General features: G+C 41.6%; 1 protein-coding gene across 10 annotated transcripts in view; it reads right to left on the reverse strand.

Annotated features, from left to right (window-relative positions):
- DIP2A (disco interacting protein 2 homolog A) overlaps nucleotides 1-19,685 on the reverse strand; it is a 118,174-nt gene that overhangs the window by 43,679 nt on the left and 54,810 nt on the right. For all 10 annotated transcript variants that reach the window (XM_045501037.1, XM_045501035.1, XM_045501032.1 and 7 more), the window contains 3 exons: nucleotides 12,755-12,874; nucleotides 11,214-11,411; nucleotides 3,786-3,877 (listed from right to left, as the gene is read on the reverse strand). In XM_045501037.1, coding sequence (XP_045356993.1) covers nucleotides 3,786-3,877; nucleotides 11,214-11,411; nucleotides 12,755-12,874 — 410 coding nt within the window. The remainder of the gene's footprint in view (nucleotides 1-3,785; nucleotides 3,878-11,213; nucleotides 11,412-12,754; nucleotides 12,875-19,685) is intronic.

Genomic DNA, 19,685 nt, shown 5'->3' on the forward strand with positions numbered 1-19,685 from the left:
CTTACAGCTTTTCAAATTGGGTTCAGAAAATGTAATTTGGAGGTTAATTCTTGGTCCTTAAACTCCCTCAACCATATAACTTTTCATAGTTTTTAGGCTGGGATCTTTATTCCACACGCAACAAAATAATTTAACATGTTTGTGTCTAGAGGCAGTCCAGCCCCAGTCTGGCTGTGGGATGGGGACCTGGCTCTGTGCACTCTATCTGGGCAGCAGCTGAGGACCCCTGGTGAGGTACCGCCCCCCCCCCCCACATCCGCCAGTCCAGGCGAGAAGTGCCGGAACCAACAGGAAGAGTGGACTCGGAATCAAATGACACCTAAAGTATCTTCCAGAAGGTAAGATCCTAACACCAAAGTTTTAGCGGAACAGATCTTCACTCAAGGTTTCAGTGTACTGACAGGGGAGGGGGGAGAGCACCGAACACCTCAGCTAAGACCCCTACAGCTGCTGCCTCCTGCGGACTCCCTGGGGGGCCCACCTGATCACCATGCTGCCACTGTTTAAGCCGTATCTTCTATTTATCTTACATTTTTATTTTTATCAAAAACATTTTAAAAACACACAATTTAAGATGACAAAAAGTACTAATGAAAAGTAATACCCGTATGCTCCGCCCTTCCTCTCTCCCCAAGGCAACCACTTAAAAAATATCCTAGGGGTGCCTCGGTGGCTAAGTCGGTGAAGCATCAGCTCTGATTTCATCTGACTCTGATTTCGGCTCAGGTCATGATCTCATGGTCGTGAGGCTGGGCTCTGCGTTGACAGCATGGAGACTGCTTGGGGTGCTCTCTCTGCCCCTCCCCAGCTGGCGCACCAGCATGCACACTCGCTCTCTCTCAAAACAAACAAACATTTTTTAAACATCTTACATCTTCCTCTTGCTATGTATTCATATTTTTAAATATTATGATGCTTATACTACTATATTCTATTTTTTGAACATGTCTCAGTATCGATTTTACTTCCTATAACTGTAGATGAACACTCAGCCCTCTGTGTTCCTGCCTCTTTCTCTTCCCCCATCCTCCAGCTTCCATTTCTTAGAACATCTGATAAACTTAAAAGCTATTTATGGAACAAGATTTTTATAAGCCCCAAATCTTGTAGTGAGTTTGTTTGAAACCATAAATGGTAAGTCAGAAGAGTGGACAGACTGCTGATGTGGGCCCTTGGACACAAAACAATGGCTGCTAACAACTCTCCACTTCATTAAGACAAAACTCAAGCTACACCTATAGTCTCTGCTTGAGGTCTGGAAATCGAGTTTCTAGCAAGTTAACTTGTTGAAAAGGGCAAAGCTCTCCTTCAAAAGTTGATGTAACAGTGGTTGCACCAGAACTATGACCTGTAGCTTTGAGACTAAATGTTTGGTATAAAAACATTTTTAGAGAATTTGTTATAAAGAGTCGTGTTTGTTCACTTTTACAAACTCTATTCCTCAAGGGAAGAGAAATTTGCCACCCACATCTCATAATTAGTTCATTCACTGTGATCCTGTCAATCTTTCATAATTAACCTAACTACGTGGACTCTCTCACAAGTCAAGAAGAATATCTGGAAGTCTCTGTCCCTGCAGGAATCTTTTTCAAGAAAAATAAATTAGTGATTCTGGATTCATTTTATTAAAAATATTTTTTTAACGTTTATTTATTTTTGAGACAGAGAGAGACAGAGCATGAACGGGGGAGGGGCAGAGAGAGAGGGAGACAGAATCAGAAGCAGGCTCCAGGCTCTGAGCCATCAGCACAGAGCCCGACGCGGGGCTCGAACTCACGGGCCGCGAGATCGTGACCCGGGCTGAAGTCAGACGCTTAACCGACTGAGCCACCCAGGCGACCCGATCTGGATTCATTTTAAAGCACACCATAAATCAGGAATTCTTACATGCTTGTTCTAAAGCACAAGCATTGTTCTCATACTATTCACATGTTTACAGCCTCGTCCACATCTGCTGATGGTGACAGCTACCACCACCTTTAGTTGCATTGCTTTCCAGTTTCCACTGGCCAATTTGTTCTAAAATGCTCCACCACATGTGTTAAATACCTATCGAAAGTATTTTCCAAGTAGCCAAGCAGTCGGGTGAGCTCCTAAGTCTTACCAGATGCTCAGGAGCAAGCCCCAATCCTGGGACCTCCGTCCTCCTGGGCTGCCCTGCTCTGCGGCTCACTCCTGTTCCCCTTGGAAGCTCAGAGGCTCCTTTCTGTACCTGGTCCCGTTTCTGTACCTGGTCCTGCTGCGGAAGCAGTAAGGAGTGTTGCTGAGCTTTGCTGCAGGCCCTTCACTTTGAAGCTAACACCCTCCAGCTCCAGGATGTTGACTGGCGTTACTACAACCATTTACAACTCTCTACTCTCTGTCCTCCTTCCTGTCTGGAACTCCTACTGACCAGATGCTGGACCTCCTTGACCAAGTCTCACGTTTGCACTATTTGTCCTTCCCACTTTCCATTTCTTAGTCTTCCCTACTAGCATCTTTTCCTTGATTTATGGAGCAATATGTTCATCTTAGGTCTCCAGGGATAGTAATACTAATTTTTTAAAAATTCCTTTTCTGTTTCTGGCTTTCTGCCAAGTTTCTTTCCTCTTCCTCTCTCTTCCTCCCCTGCCTGGCCACCATCCCCTTTTCTTGTTTTTCTCTTCTTTGCCCTTTGGTTGTTCTCTTTCATTCAGGTTTCCTTCTTCAAATGTCCTTGGCGACTGGTTCTATTTAAAGAGTGGGCACTCTGGGGCGCATGGGTGGCTCAGTTGGTTAAGCATCCAACTCTTGGTTTCGGCTCAGGTCATGATCTCATGGTTCATGGGTTCAAGCCCCACGTCAGGCTCTGTGCTGACAGCATGGAGCCTGCCTGGGATTCTGTCTCCCTCTCTCTCTGCCCCTCCCCTGCTCTCTCTCTCTCTCTCTCAAAAATAAATAAACATTTAAAAAAAAAGTTTAAAGAAAAATAAAATAAAATAAAGAGTGGGCACTCAGAGTTGCATGAAACTTACAGTTTCACTACTGGGTGATCTGACCACAGGCAGCCTCTCTCACTAGATTTTCTCACTACTGGGTGTCCTGTCCTCCATCCTGGATGTTCTGGTCTACCTGCACTTCTCACGTCTGGTTCAGTTTGCCTGGAGCAGTGCTGACCAACAGAACTTTCTATGATAATGCAAATGTTCTATCTTCAAGCTATCAAATGTGGTAGCTATTAGCCACATGTGGCTTATGTATGAGCCCTCGAAACATGGCTTGTGTGACTGAGGAACTAAATTTTTTATTTTATTTACTTCTGGTCAATTTAAGTAGCCCCATGTATCTACTGCCAAAAATGTTGGGCAGTGCAGTAAGTACAAGGAACACCGCGTCTCTAGCCTCCTTCGTAACCACCTTTGCAGTGAGGCAAGAGGGGGCTGCCTGGTCATATGGAAGAGAGGAAGAGGTAAATAGGGAACACACAGAATTTCAAAGTTACATCAATGTTCTCTCATAAAACCTAAGCTTTGGGGACCTAATATTTATTAACATTAATATTTTTATTAAAATCAATATATATGAAGTCAAAGAGGAAAGAACTTGAAGAGTCAGTGGTTGGGCAATGAGGAAGAATAAAAAGAACCATCACCTTATGTACATCATCATAAACTTTTTCCATATTTAATATTTTTTCTTTGTTGACTTTAAATCCCTTGCGTTAATGCTAGAAGTCTAGCCAACTGATGGAATACTGATTTCAATGAGACATATTTTTAGAGTTTCTGTTTTTGCTCACTCCAATAAGTTATATTCTAGTTACTTACTCTGTCTCCAGGTTTAAGTAGTGGTTCATTCTTACTAGTCAGTTTATTAAGTAGAGTATAAGCTAGTTTTAAACTCCGACTCCAAAGTTTGCCTAAAATAAAATAAAAATACTAAGCAATGTAAAATTTAAGAAACTAATTATTAACATTTTAATGTAGCAATCACAATACCCCATAATGTACCATCATTCTATTGTTGGAAATTCAGGTAGTTTCCAACTGATAACTATTTTGCACAATGCTGTAATGAACATCGTAGTTTTCTCTTAAACACAACTTATAGATTTATTTTTCTTAATACAAAAATAGAACAGGATTTTATTATAGAAAATTTAGAACATAGAAAAGCTAGCAGAAAAAAGTCAGCGTTATTTCGGTTACATGTACACACACACACACACACACACACACACACATATACGCATGTGCAATTTTCAAGAAATGGGACAATACTTCATTCTGCTTTTCTCAATCAACATTGCACTGTGAGTGCATTTTCATGTCATTAAATGTCTCTCAACCGCATCCCTTTTCAGAGTGGCATATAGTTCTTTTAACCTTTATGATTCATGAGGTGGGTCCTACCTCCATCTCCAGGTTCCACTCAAGAGAAGACAGTCTGGGAGGTGTCAGTGACCTGCTCAGAGCCACTGGCTGCTGGAGTGGTATGTCTGGCCCTCCAGGACCCAGCCCCTAGACCCAGGACCCCTCCCCGCTGGCACACAGTCTCAGTACAGAGCCCTAGTGGATGCTCAGCAGAGGACAGCTTCCCCGAGGAAGATGGGAGATGAAACAAAGAGTCGAGGTCTCTGGGGAGGTAGACCAAGGCCGGGGTGACATGGGGTAGGAAGACAAAAAAACCCGAGTCCATCCCCACACCCACAGCAGCCTTGACATTTACCCCATCCGATAATGTACCAAAGAGGTAATACAAGAGTCACGATTTACCTCCCTCAAATTCCTGTGGAGCAGCCAAGCCCTCTGAATAAGTGGTAAAATTTCATTGCAAATAATACTAAACCTAGGCTCAACATTGTGAAGTGAGCAAACTGTGGGACCCAAGAAACAAATGAGAAAAAAAATATTCAATTCAAAGCACTGTTGCCTTTGTCTATATAGAAAGGTCAATTCAAGATGTTGATAACTGTAATACATACAGATTTCCAAACTGAATCCAGCTATATAGAAAAAGAATAATGCATCATGACCAGGTCAGTTTATCTCAAGAATGCAAAAAGTTTCAACAGAAAATCAACATAATTTGTCACATTAACAAAGGTGAAAAAAAGTAAAACAATTTAACAATCACTCAGGATTTTAAATGATTTTTAAAATCCTTCTTGAATTCAAAATGGAAGGAAATTTCCCTAAAGTGATAAAGCCTATCTTTACAAATCCTATAGGAAATATCATAATTGATGGTCAGGTATTGAAAGCTTTCCCTGAAGAAGTAGAAATAAGTCAAGGACAAAGGCCTTTTTACTGAAAGTCTTAGCCAATGCAACAAGGTGGAGGGGTGGAGAGAAGGTAAACGGTTGGAAACAAAACTCATTATTTGCAGATGATGTGACTGAGCACATTATGAATCTTTTATAACTGAAGTCAGCAAGGCTGCCAGACACTACAACAGTGTAGAAAGACTATCATTTCTGTATACTGGCAATAAATATTAAGTAAAAATTTTTAATGATTGTAATTGCAATACGATTAAAACAAACATGCCACATATCTAAGAATATGTGTTCAAAAAGATATGCAGTCTCACCACAAGAAATTCTATAACATTACCGAGATAAAGTGAAGATCTGAATGAATGGAAGGATATGTTATGTCCGTGCGCTGGAAGACGCAATAACGCGAAGGTGTCAATTTACAAACTGTTCAAAGCAATTATAACCAATATCTCAACAGGTGTGCCTGTGGCACCTGACAAACTGATCCCAAAGCTGGCACTGACACACGGATGAGAACAGCTGACACACTCCTGCAGAAGGAAGCGAGATTCCTCCACGGATGTCAAGACTTACTACAGAACCACAGTAATTAAGGAAGTGTGGTCCTGGCCTAAGGCTATATATAACCCAGTGGGCTGAAACAAAGAACCCCAACTGACCCACCGCATGTGGACCGGTCCACCTAGGACACAGGTGTGCTAGAGAAGAGTGGCAGCCTGTGGGGACGAGCACAGACGGCTGGCTATCCGTCCTGAAAACCTGACCCGAGACCCAGCCCCACACCACACACAAAACAGCAGAGCTCTCACAAGATACTAGAATAGGTTTATGATCCTGGCGGAGCGAGAGTCCTTGAGAACACAAAGCACCAGGCAGGAATGGAAGGGCCTTCTGCTCACTAAACTCCCATTCGGGAGTAACAGCCAAAGGACAAAGTGGGAGACACTTGTAGCACACGTCACTGACAAGGACTGGTATCCAGAGAACATACAAAATTCCCACAAATAACCCTATATTTAAAAATGTGTAGGGGTACCTGTGTGGCTCATTCGGTGAACCGTCTGACTCTTGATTTTGGCTCAGGTCATGATCAGGTCATACCTCATGGTTTGTGAGCGCGAGCCCCACATACAGCTTTGTGCTGACAGTGCTCTCTCTCCCTCTCTCCTTGCCCCTGTCCTGCTCATGCTCTCTTTCTCAAGATAAATAAAGACAACATTTTTTTTATGTGTAAAAGATTCAATAGTACTTAACAAAAGAGAAAATCCAAATGATTAAAAAAAAAAATCCAGGAAAAGATCTCCACCTACTCAGTCTTCAGGAAAATGCAAATTAACACCAAAATGAAATATTACTACCATATTCTCATCAGATTAGCTATAATAAGCCTGGCTGACAATGATGGGGAACAGGTGGGGCTAATACACTGATCAGGTAAACATAAACTGGGAAAGTCTGGCATTATCTGATAAATGTAAAGATACGCATAATCTCAGACCCAACACTTCCACTCTGAAGTACATACCCTACAAAAATGCATGCTTATGTACCAGGTGGCACACCCCAGAATGTTCTTAGCAGCACAGTTTGTGATAGCCAAATGTGGATATCACCCAAATGTCTAGCAACATTATAACCGACCGATATGCAGATTCTGATATATATTCATTCCTTGACAGAGATCAATGTGCTGCAACTATACACAATAATATGGATGAATCTTCAAAGCATAATGGAAAAAGATTCTGCTTCCAAGTAGGAGAGAGTACTGGTGGCAGACCAGGGCTCCCACCTGAAAGAATTTAAAAACTGGATAAAATGCAGAAACCATCTGTTGGAGGCAGCAAAGTCAACTAAAGGAGTTAAGACTCCAGAGAGAAAACCCTTGGGGAGGTGAGCTGACTGTGCACAGCTGTTTTTTATAAAAGCTGGGTGTTTAGGGTTCTGGCACCCACAGGAGATGGAGTATCTCATGCCTCATGCCTGTGGATCACTGCCTCTGAGGCACGAAGAAAACAGCAGAGCTGCTGGCAGAGGCTGGGGGCCGTGAGAGCACAGCCGGCCTCCCCCTAGAAGATCTACTGAGTCCTAGGACTGTGAACGACAGGAGGCTGAAAATCCATGCTGAAAACCTCTGAGAAGCAATGTGGGATTCTTAGTAGTACACGAGATAGAAGCCAGGGTTGGGGGACCCAGAGGAAAAGCACACAGGTGCTCAGACTTGACTGCAGTGACCAGCCACCACGGTACCTGCCAAGAGTAGAGAGGAAGGAACTTCTCTCAAGGAAGGCCACATCACCTGGAGCCTCACCAATTTTTTACACACAGTGTCTATCATTCAATCAAAAAGGTACTATGCATCCCAAAAGACAAGTTCCCCAGACTAAAACCAAGAGAAAGTACAGACAAGAGCAGCAGGCCTGGAAGTGACAGGACCCTGGAGCTTGCCGACAGAGTCATGGTAAGGAATGTACGGATTCTAGGAAATAAAGGAAAAGATAAAGACAATGCATGGAATGATAAAGAATTTTCCTAGAAAATTATAATAGGAATTAGAACACAGAAGTGAAAATTTTAAACTAAAAAGACAATATCTAAATTAATAACTCATCAGGAATTTCACGATACAATAGAAATTTCAGAAACCAGAATTAGAGATTTTGAATTAAGGAAAATAAATCTCCAAACTGAAGTACAGATGACCCTTGAACAACACAGGTCAACTTACACGTGGGTTTTTTTTAATTTTTTTAAATGTCTATTTATGTTGAGAGGGAGACAGAGGCACAGACAGTGCTATCAGGGGAGAGGCAGAGAGAGAAGGAAAGAGAGAAAGAATCCCAAGCAGGCTCCACACTGGCAGCGTAGAGCCCGACGTGGGGCTCAAACTCACATACTAAGAGATCATGACCTGAGCCAAAATCAAGAGTCGGATACTTAACCAACTGAGCCACCCAGGTGCCCCATGTTCCTTATGATTTTCTTAATAACATTTTCTTTTCTCTAACTTACTTTATTGTAAGAATACAGTACATGAAACATATAAAAAATATGTGTTAATCGACTACCAATGTTATCGGTAAACCTTCTGGTCAACAGTAGACTAACAGTTAAGTAGTTAAGTTTTCAGAGAGTCAAAACTTATACTTGGGTTTTCAATTGTGCAGGAGCTCAGTGCCCTTAACCCCTGCATTGTTCAAGAGTCAACTAAATATATAGAAAAGAATACAAAATATAAAAAAAGAACATGAAAGCTACACAGGATTCAAAAAAGGTATAAGTGTAATCAAAGTCCGAGAAGGAGAGGAGAGAGAGACGGGAAGAATGAATTCAACAGGAGGAGGTGGTCAACAGCCACACCCCTCACAGCAGGCAATGAGCTCCTTCCTTAAAGAATTATAGACCAATCTCTAATGAACACAGATGCAAAGATCCTAAACAACATAGTGGTTAAATCAAATCCAGACATTTGTTAAGAAGATATCATAGCCAAGTGGGATTTATTCTAGGAATGCAAGGGCTGCTTAACATTTGAAAATTAATGTAATTAATGTAACTCATCAAATTAAGTGGAGAGGAGAGAGAAACCATATGATCATCTTGACAGAGCAGAAAAAGTGTTTGATAAAGTTCAATGCCATCCATTATAAGAAAAAAAAAAAAAACTTTTACTAAACTAGGAATTGAAGGGAACTTACTTAATCTGACAAAGAATTTCGACCACAAAACAAGGAAAAAAACTACAGCAAACATCATACTTCATGACCCAAAGCTTTCCACCAAAGATGGAGAAGGAAGCAAGAATGCTCAGTATCCAACATCATACTGGCAGTTCTGGCTTGTGCAGTGAGGAGAGAAAGAGATAAAAGGTGTAAGTACTGGAAAGGTCCAAATAACACTGTCTTTGGCCATAGATGACATGATTTTGAACACAGGATATCCAACAGATACATGGACAAATTACTAACAAAAAAGAATGTTAATTTACAAGATCACTAGATACAAAATCACCACCTGAGGAAATCCATTGCACTTCTATATACAAGCAACAGTTTCTAACCATTCCATTCCATTCCACCAGGAATAAATCTAATGAAAGATGCTCAAGAGCGCTGGACTCGAAAGTATAAAACTTTACTGAGAGAAATTAAAGAAGGCCTTGAAATAGGGGAGATACTCCACAGTCATGAACTGGAAGGTTCCACAATTGTAGTAACATCGGTTCTCTTCAACTTCAACTACAGAATCGATGCCGTGCCAATCAATATCCCAGCAGGAATTTTTCTGGAAATTGACAAACTGATTCTAAAGATGGCTTAGAAATACAACGGGCCAAGAATAGTCAGGAAAACCTTAAGAAACAATCACAGAGCCAAAGGACGTCGATACCAGCCACTAGGACTCACACAGCTACAGCCGTTCAGGGAGCAGGAACAGAAAACAGCCTGTGCAAACGGCATGGAGAGCAGCAGCACGCCCACACATGTGTTTCCACCCGATACACGACAAGGCAGCCCTGTGGGGCCCTGGGCGAAGCACTGCCTCTTCAGTGAATGGCAGTAGGCCAACCAGACCTTCATCGGGGAAGAAAACGACTCCAATGTCACACCACACACCAACTAAATTGTACGTGAATCACGACACCTAAATACGAAGAGTAAAACAAGTTTTTAGAAGAAAAGGTAGGAGAATATCTTTGTGACCTTAGGTGTGGCAAACAGGACAAGGGGAAAAAAATAGATAAATTAGATTAATTACATTAGGACTTCTCATTTATCTAAAGCCACCAATAAAAGTGTTAGAAGACAGTCCAAAGAGTGGAAGAAGACATCTGCAAAACAAATCTGACAAAAGACATGTATTTGAAACATACAAAGAAGAAAACGTTGGCAACCAAGTAGAAAAATGAGCCAAAGATTTGGATAGTACATAAAAGAGAATATTCACATAGCCAATAAACATACAAAAAGCATCATTAGCCATCAGAGAAATGCAAATAAGTTAGCAATACAACTTGACAGGACAACACACCTCCAGGCAAGGCTAAAATGAAATACACAGACAATATCAAGTTGACAAGGATGGGGAGCAACTGAAAGTCCGCACAAACTGCCGGCTGGAGTGAAGGTCACTGCGGCCACGTTGGAAACCAGGTGACCGTGTGTCCTAAAGCTGCACAAGGCTCCTCGTATGTGTACACATTCCCAGCACAAATGCCTGCACATGTTTCACCAACCAGACGCACCTAAGAATGTTCATAACAGCACTATACACAATAGCCCCAGTGGAAACAGTGCGGGTGTCCCTCAACCGCGGAGTACGGGCATAGTGGTGGCATGTTCATACACTAAAATAACATCCATCAATGAGAAGAGCTACAGCTTCACACCACATCAGGGCTGAGTCTCGCATAATTCCACTGACATAAAACTGAGACACAAGCGAGGCAACGGTCACAGGCATGTGACAGTTCCCCGCCAGTGTGAGGATGCATGTGCTGGAAGGGACACGGGGGCTGGGGACCTGGAAATGCTCAGGAGCTGAGTGCTGGTTACAGGAGCATATCACTCCGTGAAAATGCATCAAGCCAGATGCTTATGATTTGGTGTTACATAAAAACATAATACAGAACCAAAAGATGCCAAACACAAAAATACATACTGTATGATTCCATTTATACAAAGTTCAAAATCAGACAAAACTAAATTCCATTGTTCACAGATGCATGTATAGATGTGAACCTCAACACCAGAGCAGTGGCTGGTCACCATCGGTCAGTGAGTAGTCCCCTCTGCTGGGAGGAAGGGGCAGTGGTCCAGGAGGGACACCTGGAGTGACAGTTTTGACAGCGGTGTTGGTTTCTCAGGAATTGCTCTATCGTGTTCATGAAGCTGTATGTCTGTGCTGTATGACATGACACATGTAACATTTTTACAGCTAAGCCAGAGCCCAACTGCTTTCTGTTGACACTTGCCATAGGTAAGGGTGTAGATGGCCTTCCCAGCTGTGTCCAAGGCAGTCAGACAGGGGGCTTTGGGCTGTGTCGTGCCCCAGCGCTGCAAGGCAGCCAGCAGGGACGGTGGCCAGGCGGTCCCCACGGCCAGGGGCTCCCCTTTCAGCACTGCCGTCTGGCTTCCCTCAGGCTTTGGCTGATTTGGATCTGGTTGCTGCACTATAAGCAAAATCGACATTTAATAATTAGCACTTCATAGAACCATCCACACATTCTGTTTTTAAGCATTCTCTCAAAAAAAAAAAAAAAACAAAAAACAAAAAACAAAAAACACCAGTTGTAACAAGATTTCAAGAATTTGTCCAGATTTCCTTATCATTATAATAGTCACAGGCCAACCGACCAAAGGACAGATGGAGATTCGTCCTGGACAATGATGGCCACTGGTGACTGTAACCCCCCAGGACAATCCCAGAATGGCAGCAGTGACGTTGAGGCTTTCACGGGGTTGTGGCCAACCCTGACGACATCTGAGAAGCAGGCGCGGGTCCCACTTATAAAGGACAAAAGTGAGCAGAGTCGCGTTTCAGTCTGCGCATGCAAACCACCCATCACCAGGTTGAAAGAGAAAATAAAGTAAAATCTCTTATGTTTCCAGTGGCCGTGTAGCCAACATTTGTCCACATGTAAGAAAGACTGCTCGGAACTGCATTTATACCACTGCACTCTGCATCTGTGTTATCTGATGACAAAGGGGAAAGCGACGCCCTAAAAGTTGTGTCTGACCCTCAGTGAGGAGACACCTGGTGGCGGCTGGCAGGGCAGACATTGCACAGCAGAGGCGAGGGGCAGAGGGGCGAGCTGGCCGTGCGCCCCGTGGCTCTTGACACATGAGCACACTTGCACCTTATACTAGGCTTTATTTCTGTCCCTTTTCTATAGGTTTATGCTCCTTCCTATTTCTTGGTCATTTTCTTTTACAAATAAATCTATATTCTTTTTTCCTAAATGTATATCTCATTCATAAATGAGAGACTAAATTTCTGAAAACGGGCCAAAACTATGCCAAAAATACACTTTTAAATCATGGGAAGACAAGTATTTCAGAATTAAAGTTTAAACAAAAAATGAAATAATGGGGGCACCCAGCTGGGTCAGTCAGTAGAGCGTGAAACTCTCAATCTCAGGGTTGAGTTCAAGCCCCATGTTGGGCATGGAGTCTACTTAAAAAAAAAAAAAAAAATTGAAATAACGTAAATAAAATGAAACCTTAGGAGTATTCTTGTAACCAAGTACTAAGCACTGGATCAGAGGCATAGAAAAATCTTAAGTCCCTTAACTATGAGCAATGTGTTTTTTTCCCTGTTCAAAGAAAGCCAGCAGTCACATGTGCTGCTGAATTCACCATGGCACACGCTGACCACAGGGGCTGGAAACAGAGGGAGGGTCATTTCGTTGTGTTGTAATGTCACAGTGTGACCTTGCATGACGCACATTTGCCCACAACCCTGGACATGACAGCCACCCCGTTCAGACACGAGAGCCAGCCCGAGATCTCTCACCTTCCAACAGCTCCTCAAAATCATCCACAAAGAACTCCTTCAGCGGAGGGCGCTTTGGCCTCTTCAGGGTATTGAGAAGCTGCTGGATTTTGGAGGACACTCTGCTGTTCACAGGGACACCTGCCAGGGGAAGAGGAGCAATGAGGCCAGAGGTCGCCACCCCTCCAGAGATAGGATGCGGAGACGGGGCCTAGTGACCAACTGCATGAACACCTTGGAATTCATAAATCCAACCAAGCACCGGCCCCACCACGCAGCCACTTTGCAATTCATTAATTCATTTAACAAATATTTACTGAAGGCCTTCTGGGAGCTAGAACTTTTTTTAAGCTAGTGATTTTCAAAGTGGTCCAGGGACCCTTTCAGGGGTTCAGGAGGCTACTGCCCTTCCCTCCCTCCTCACAGCACACAGCAAGTCTTCCAGAAGCCCCACATCATGTGAGCCACAGCCGACTGAACGGGGACAAAGCGCAGGGCCCAGGTGCCTCCATCATGCTGGCTGCACTGGAGAACAGGCCCATTCTTCTCACCAAATCTCCATTTTAGAAATTCTTCCATAAATATGTGGTATTTATATGAAGATGTGATGAGTTTCCTAATGCTATTTTTGAATGGATTCATAAATATTTTTTAAATCTTTAGTTTTAACTTCTAATATGATAAATATCAGGAGATTTAAGCCACCCAAACTAAAAGTTCTTTGGTGTTCCTTAGTAATTATTAAGAAATGTTGTTCTGGGAGATGTAAAGCAGCAAAATGACAGATAAGAGTCTGTCCTCAGACAGCCCACCACCTGCTGGGTGAAAACAAGCAGAAATATATACACACGTAAGTGAACAAGAACAGTGGGCAGGTTGATAAGTGCTCTAAAGTTAACACAGCAGGTGATGGCCAAGGGCACCGGTCAACAGCACTGCCTGGGAGGACAGGTAAGCAAGGCCCCAAGCCTCAGACACACCCTGCTGTCCAAGGGCAAGCACAAAAGCTGATGCCCTAACATCCTTCTACAGTATCCCTGTCCTCCAACCTGAAGCCAGCCAAGTTCTAGAACCAAGAACCGTACTTAGTCATTGCCTGTCTATTCTCCTTTGATCTGGAACATTTCTTAGTCCTTTAAGACATTCACATTTTCAAAGAATCCAGTTCTTTTGTTTTATTGAGTAGAACATTCCTCATTTTGAGTTTGCTTGAGGTTTTCTGCATTCCTGGCTGAAATACTACCCAAATATCATGTCCAGATTATCCTCACAGGGACAGATTTTCATCACCCAAAACGCTGTCTGGGTTCTACACTGATTGTCACTATTTTTTCTTCTGCAACTAATATGCAATGTGTGAGAAGGCACTTGAAGACCATACAAATATCCTAATCCTCATAGAATTTTCTCCCTGCATTTAACAGACACTGGATCATTCTTGCCAGAAGCAAGTTTTTACTGCAATGGTTGCAAAATTATTTTCCAACTTTAGCACCTCATTTAACTTTACCCATCAACACTCAGCATTCTGTCTGTTATCTATCTATCTATCTATCTATCTATCTATCTATCTATCTATCTATCTATCATCAGGAGTGACTCATGCACTGCTCAACTGCTCTAAAGCATATGGTTCTTAACTATTTTGCTGTACAAATTGTCCCAGACTTGGCCAGTGGGATCCTATGTGAGTTGACCTGTGACATGCCCCCATCATTTTTTAGTTTTTTTTAAATGTTTATTTATTTTTGAGAGAGAGACAGACAGACAGAGTGTGAGCGGGGGAGGGCCAGAGAGAGGGAGACACAGAATTGGAAGTAAGCTCCAGGCGCTGAGCTGTCAGCACACAGCCTGACGTGGGGCTCTAACCATGAGCTGTGAGAACATGACCTGAGCCGAAGCCGGATGTCCAACCGACTGAGCCACCCCTGCCCCCATCATTTTTTAAATCACTGCCTTACACCCTGTCATAAGATGCCTCAGAGTCATCTTATGCTACCATGCTCCAGCCCTGAATTAGCTCTTTCTCTCAGAAGCCCTCATTCTCCTGCATGGGAAAGATGTTGAAGATCAAGATCTGGCTGCTAGGTGTGCTCATTGCCACCACAGCGTCTGTGCCACTTTGGGAATACAGAGCTAAAAAAGTACACTATGTATTCATAGTGTGTATTCATGGACACTCGATGGCAATGTGCATGTGCACACAGAAAGCATAAATAGACACATATTTGAATCTCAGGAACAATGAATCCACACCAATACTTCCAACCCCAATCCACCCCACAGGTTCTTCCTGCCTTTCCCACTCATATTTGGACTTTCTTTCTTCCACAGTAGGAATCCTGGCTCCCAATAATATCAACACTTTTGCTCAATATTATCACGTATATAAAATAATTTCTAAGTTGCATAACCTATACTGCTACAAAAACAAACAAGCAAGAGTTCAAGATTTCGAGGCACCTGAGGGCTGTCTGTTGTGTCCGACTCTTGATTTTGGCTCAGGTTGTGATCTCACGGTTCGTGGGTTTGAGCCCCATATCAGGCTCTGTGCTGACAATATGGAGCCTGCTTGGGATTCTCTCTTTCCCTTTCTTTCTCTGTCCCTGTCATGTTTCTCTCCACCCCCCCCCCCAAAACTAAATAAATAAACTTAAAAAATTAAAACAAAAAACAAGATTTCTTTGCTGTTCACACCTAACTTTGTCCAAGACTGTGGGCGTATGGTCCGGTACTGTGTCACAGCTTACCTATTCTGCCTCTCTCTCTGTCACCCCCTTAAATGTGGCCATGATACTTCACAGGAATATGACTGGGTTTATTTCTACTTGCTTTCAGTTTAAGGGGTTTTCCCCTCTTCCTATACTTCAAGTTTATGGTTTGAATTTTTTATTACACTAACAAACTACTAAAAGTCAAAACTATATTAAGACAAACTCAAAACAATGTCACTGAACTTTCACTCACCCACCCATCCCACCTCTGGGGGCGACCAGCTTCATTGCTTTCTGGTCTGTCCTTCCTGCGCCCCTTCTACACACATACAGGCTTTGCTGTGTTCCCTTGTTGTTCACACAAAAGGTGGCATACTAGAACCACTCTTCTACTTTTGGCTTTTCCACTTAACATCTCCTGGAAAAACACCTCATTCCAAGTCATAAAAAGCTTTCTCGGGGCGCCTGGGTGGCGCAGTCGGTTAAGCATCCGACTTCAGCCAGGTCACGATCTCGCAGCCCGTGAGTTCGAGCCCCGCGTCAGGCTCTGGGCTGATGGCTCAGAGGCTGGAGCCTGTTTCCGATTCTGTGTCTCCCTCTCTCTCTGCCCCTCCCCCGTTCATGCTCTGTCTCTCTCTGTCCCAAAAATAAATAAAACGTTGAAAAAAAAAATTTTTTTTAAAAAGCTTTCTCATTATTTCTGACAGCTGCATAGTACCCCACGATGTGAACATCCTAGGTTTATTCAACCAATTTGTGAGGCTTGGAGAGCTACATAGTTTCCAATACTGTGCAATTATAAGTACTGCTACAAAGAATTACTTTGTGCACATGGATTTTCTTAGTTTTGGAAATTCAATGCAGCACCTGGATTGAATCATGAGAAAATTCAGAGTAAATTCCTACATTGGCCCTGCTGGATCCAAATATATATATTTTACCAATTTCTATTCCAAAGAGGTTTAACTATTTTGCATTCCCACCAACAGTGTATTTCTGTAATTATAAAAAAGGCTGAACATGATGTTCAAGAGCTATTTTTAGATCTTATGAATTGGCTGTGCATATTTTTTGCCCATTTTCCTATACTAGGAGTTGGCAAACCTTTCTTAAAGAGCTAGATAGGAAACACTCTGGGCAGTGGGCACAGTCTTGGTTGCAATTACCCTACTCTGCAATTCTGGGGCAAAAGCAGCACAGATGACATGGGAATGGGTGGGCATGGCCATGTCCCAATAAAACTTTATTTGCAAAAGCAGAATGCCAGTATATGCCATAGTTTGCAGACTGGCAATTCATAGAATTTGGGGTCTTTTCCTCCTATTTTTAAGAGTCTGTTTGATATTAGAAACATCAGACCTTTACCTATATCACACACACTGTAAATAGTTACTCCTAGTTTGTCAATTCTTCTTGTGACTCTCTATGGGGATATTTTCTTTTTTTTCTTTTTTTCTCTTTATGGGGATATTTTTGTTAAGAATTTTTTTAGTTTCAGGCCGTCTGGGTGGCTCAGTTGGTTGTGCCCAACTCTTGATTTTGGCTCAGGTCATAATCTCATGGTTTGTGGGTTTGAGCCCTGTGTCGGGCTCTGTGCTGACAGCTCAGAACCTGAAGCCTGTTTGGGATTCTCCCTCTTTGTCCCTCGCCTGCTCATACATGTGCTCTCTCACTCAAAAAAAAAAAAAAAAAAAGCAAATCAAATCCGTAATACAGAAAAAATTATGCATGATAACCAAGTAGGGTTTATCCTGAGACTATAACTTTGGTTTAACATTCAAAAATAAAATTAAATTTAGAAAGCCTTTACTTATAACCAGGTTAAAGAAAATTCATCAATTTTTTTCCTTTTATTCTTCATTTCTTATGTTTAGATATCTGATTCTTTTTGAGTTTTGCCTTCTCAGTGGTGTGGGGAAAGAATCTAAGTTTAACTTTTCCCAACTAGCTTTCCAATGGCCCCAATAACATTTACTAAAAATACAATCTTTGCCACATTGAGGCGGTATAATATTATGTGAAGGCATACAGTGATGAGGTAAAGATGTATATTGTAAGTCACAGAGTAACCACTGGGGGAAAAAAAAGGAGAGACAGAGAGAGAGAGAGAGAGAGAGAGAGAGAGAAAGAAAGAGAGGGAGAGAGAGAGAAAATAGAATATAAAATAGAATATAAACCAAAAGAAATCAGGAAAGGGAGTGAAATTAACAGATGTGTGAAACAGAAAATAGAGCAGGATCATAGATTTAAACCCAACCAAATAGCTCATTAAAACTGACTATAAATGGTCCAAAGACTCCAATGAAGTAAATGGCTACCTGCTAAAAGAAAGTATAAGAATGAATAAAATACTAATTATAAGAAATACATTTTAATTTAAAAGACCTAGGTAGGGTAAAAAGATAAAAAGATTTGTCGTGTAACTAATACTCATAAAATAGCTGAAGGCAACCATAATAATAACAAAGAAAATTTCAGAATAATAAATATCACTAAGGATCATTTTGTAATGATAAAGCAGCCAATTCATCAAGACATAACAATTTTAAATATGTATGCACATAATAACAGAACTTCAAAATACACAAAACACAAAGTGACAGATCTAAAAGAACAGACAAATCCACAATTATAGTTGGAAATTCAATACCCCTCTCAGCAAAATATAGAAAAATTATGCAGAAAATAGTAAGGCTAGAGAAGACTCAAACTAAAGTATCAACCAACTGGATGTAATATTCATTCACAGAAAAGCTACCCAACAACATTATTTTCAAGTAGAACACTCACAGAAACAGACCATGTGCTAGGCCATTAAAAAGTTTCAAGGGGCGCCTGAGTAGCTCAGTCAGTTAAGCATCCGACTTCAGCTCAGGTCACGATCTTGTGGTTCATGAGTTCGAGTCCCGTGTCAGGCTCTGACAGCTCAGAGCCTGGAGCCTGTTTCAGATTTTGTCTCCTTCTCTCTCTGCCCCTCCCCTGCTCATTCTCTCTCTCTCTCAAAAATAAATAAAACATTAAAAAAGTTTTAAAAATTTTCAATATATTTAGAAGGAGTTGAATTATATAGTATATATAAGAGAAATATACCTGCAATATTTGCAAATCTGTTGAAATTAAACAACATACTTCTAAATAAATCATGGGCCAAAATGGAAAGCATGAGAGAAAATAAAAAATATCTAGAATTGAATTTTTAAAAGGAAAAGAACATATCAAAATATGTGAGATACTAAAACAGCTCTTAGAAGGATATTTAAAGCTTTAAATACTTTCATTAGGAAACAAGAAAGGTCTAAATTCAATGATCTAAGTTTCTACCTCAAGGAATGAAAAAAGGGAAAGCAAAGTAAACTGAAAATAAGTAGAAAAAAGGAAGAAAAAAATACAAGATTAGAAATAAACACAATAGAAAAAAATAATTAAACCCAAACCAGTTCTTTGAAAGATAAATAAAATTCAATGAACTTTTTAGCTACAATGATCAAGATAAAAAGACAGAAAACACTAGGGCGTCTGTCTGGTTCAGTTGGTAGAGCATGCTACTTTCAATCTCAAGGTCATGAGTTCAAACTCTACAATGGGCATGGGGCCTACTTAAAAAAGAGAAAGAGAGAGAAAAGACACTAATTACTACTACCAGAAATAAAAGAGGGGATAGCACCACCAATTCATGTACATCAGAGGATAATAAAGGAATATCATGAACGAATTATGCCTAAATTAGAAAGTACAGATGAAATGAACAAATTCTTTCAAAGACACAAAACTGACTCAAGAATAGAAAAATTCACATTCTCTGATTAGAAAGTAGAAGAGGAAGGAACATTTCTCAATCCATTTTTTTTTTTTTTTTTTTTTTTGGGGACAGAGAGAGACAGAGCATGAACGGGGGAGGGGCAGAGAGAGAGGGAGACACAGAATCGGAAACAGGCTCCAGGCTCTGAGCCATCAGCCCAGAGCCCGACGCGGGGCTCGAACTCACGGACCGTGAGATCGTGACCTGGCTGAAGTCGGACGCTTAACCGACTGCGCCACCCAGGCGCCCCTCTCAATCCATTTTGAGATGAGCATTATCCTGATACCAAGAGCAGACAAAGATATTACAAGAAAAAATAAAACCAAAACTACAGGCTACTATGTATCTTGAACACAGACACAAAATCCTTAAAAAGAAAAAATACTAGCAAATCAGGGTGTCTGGGTGGCTTGGTCGGTTAAACGTATGACTCTTGATT

The sequence above is a fragment of the Leopardus geoffroyi genome, chromosome C2 (genome assembly GCF_018350155.1).
Source record: "Leopardus geoffroyi isolate Oge1 chromosome C2, O.geoffroyi_Oge1_pat1.0, whole genome shotgun sequence".
Lineage (NCBI taxonomy): Eukaryota > Metazoa > Chordata > Mammalia > Carnivora > Felidae > Leopardus > Leopardus geoffroyi.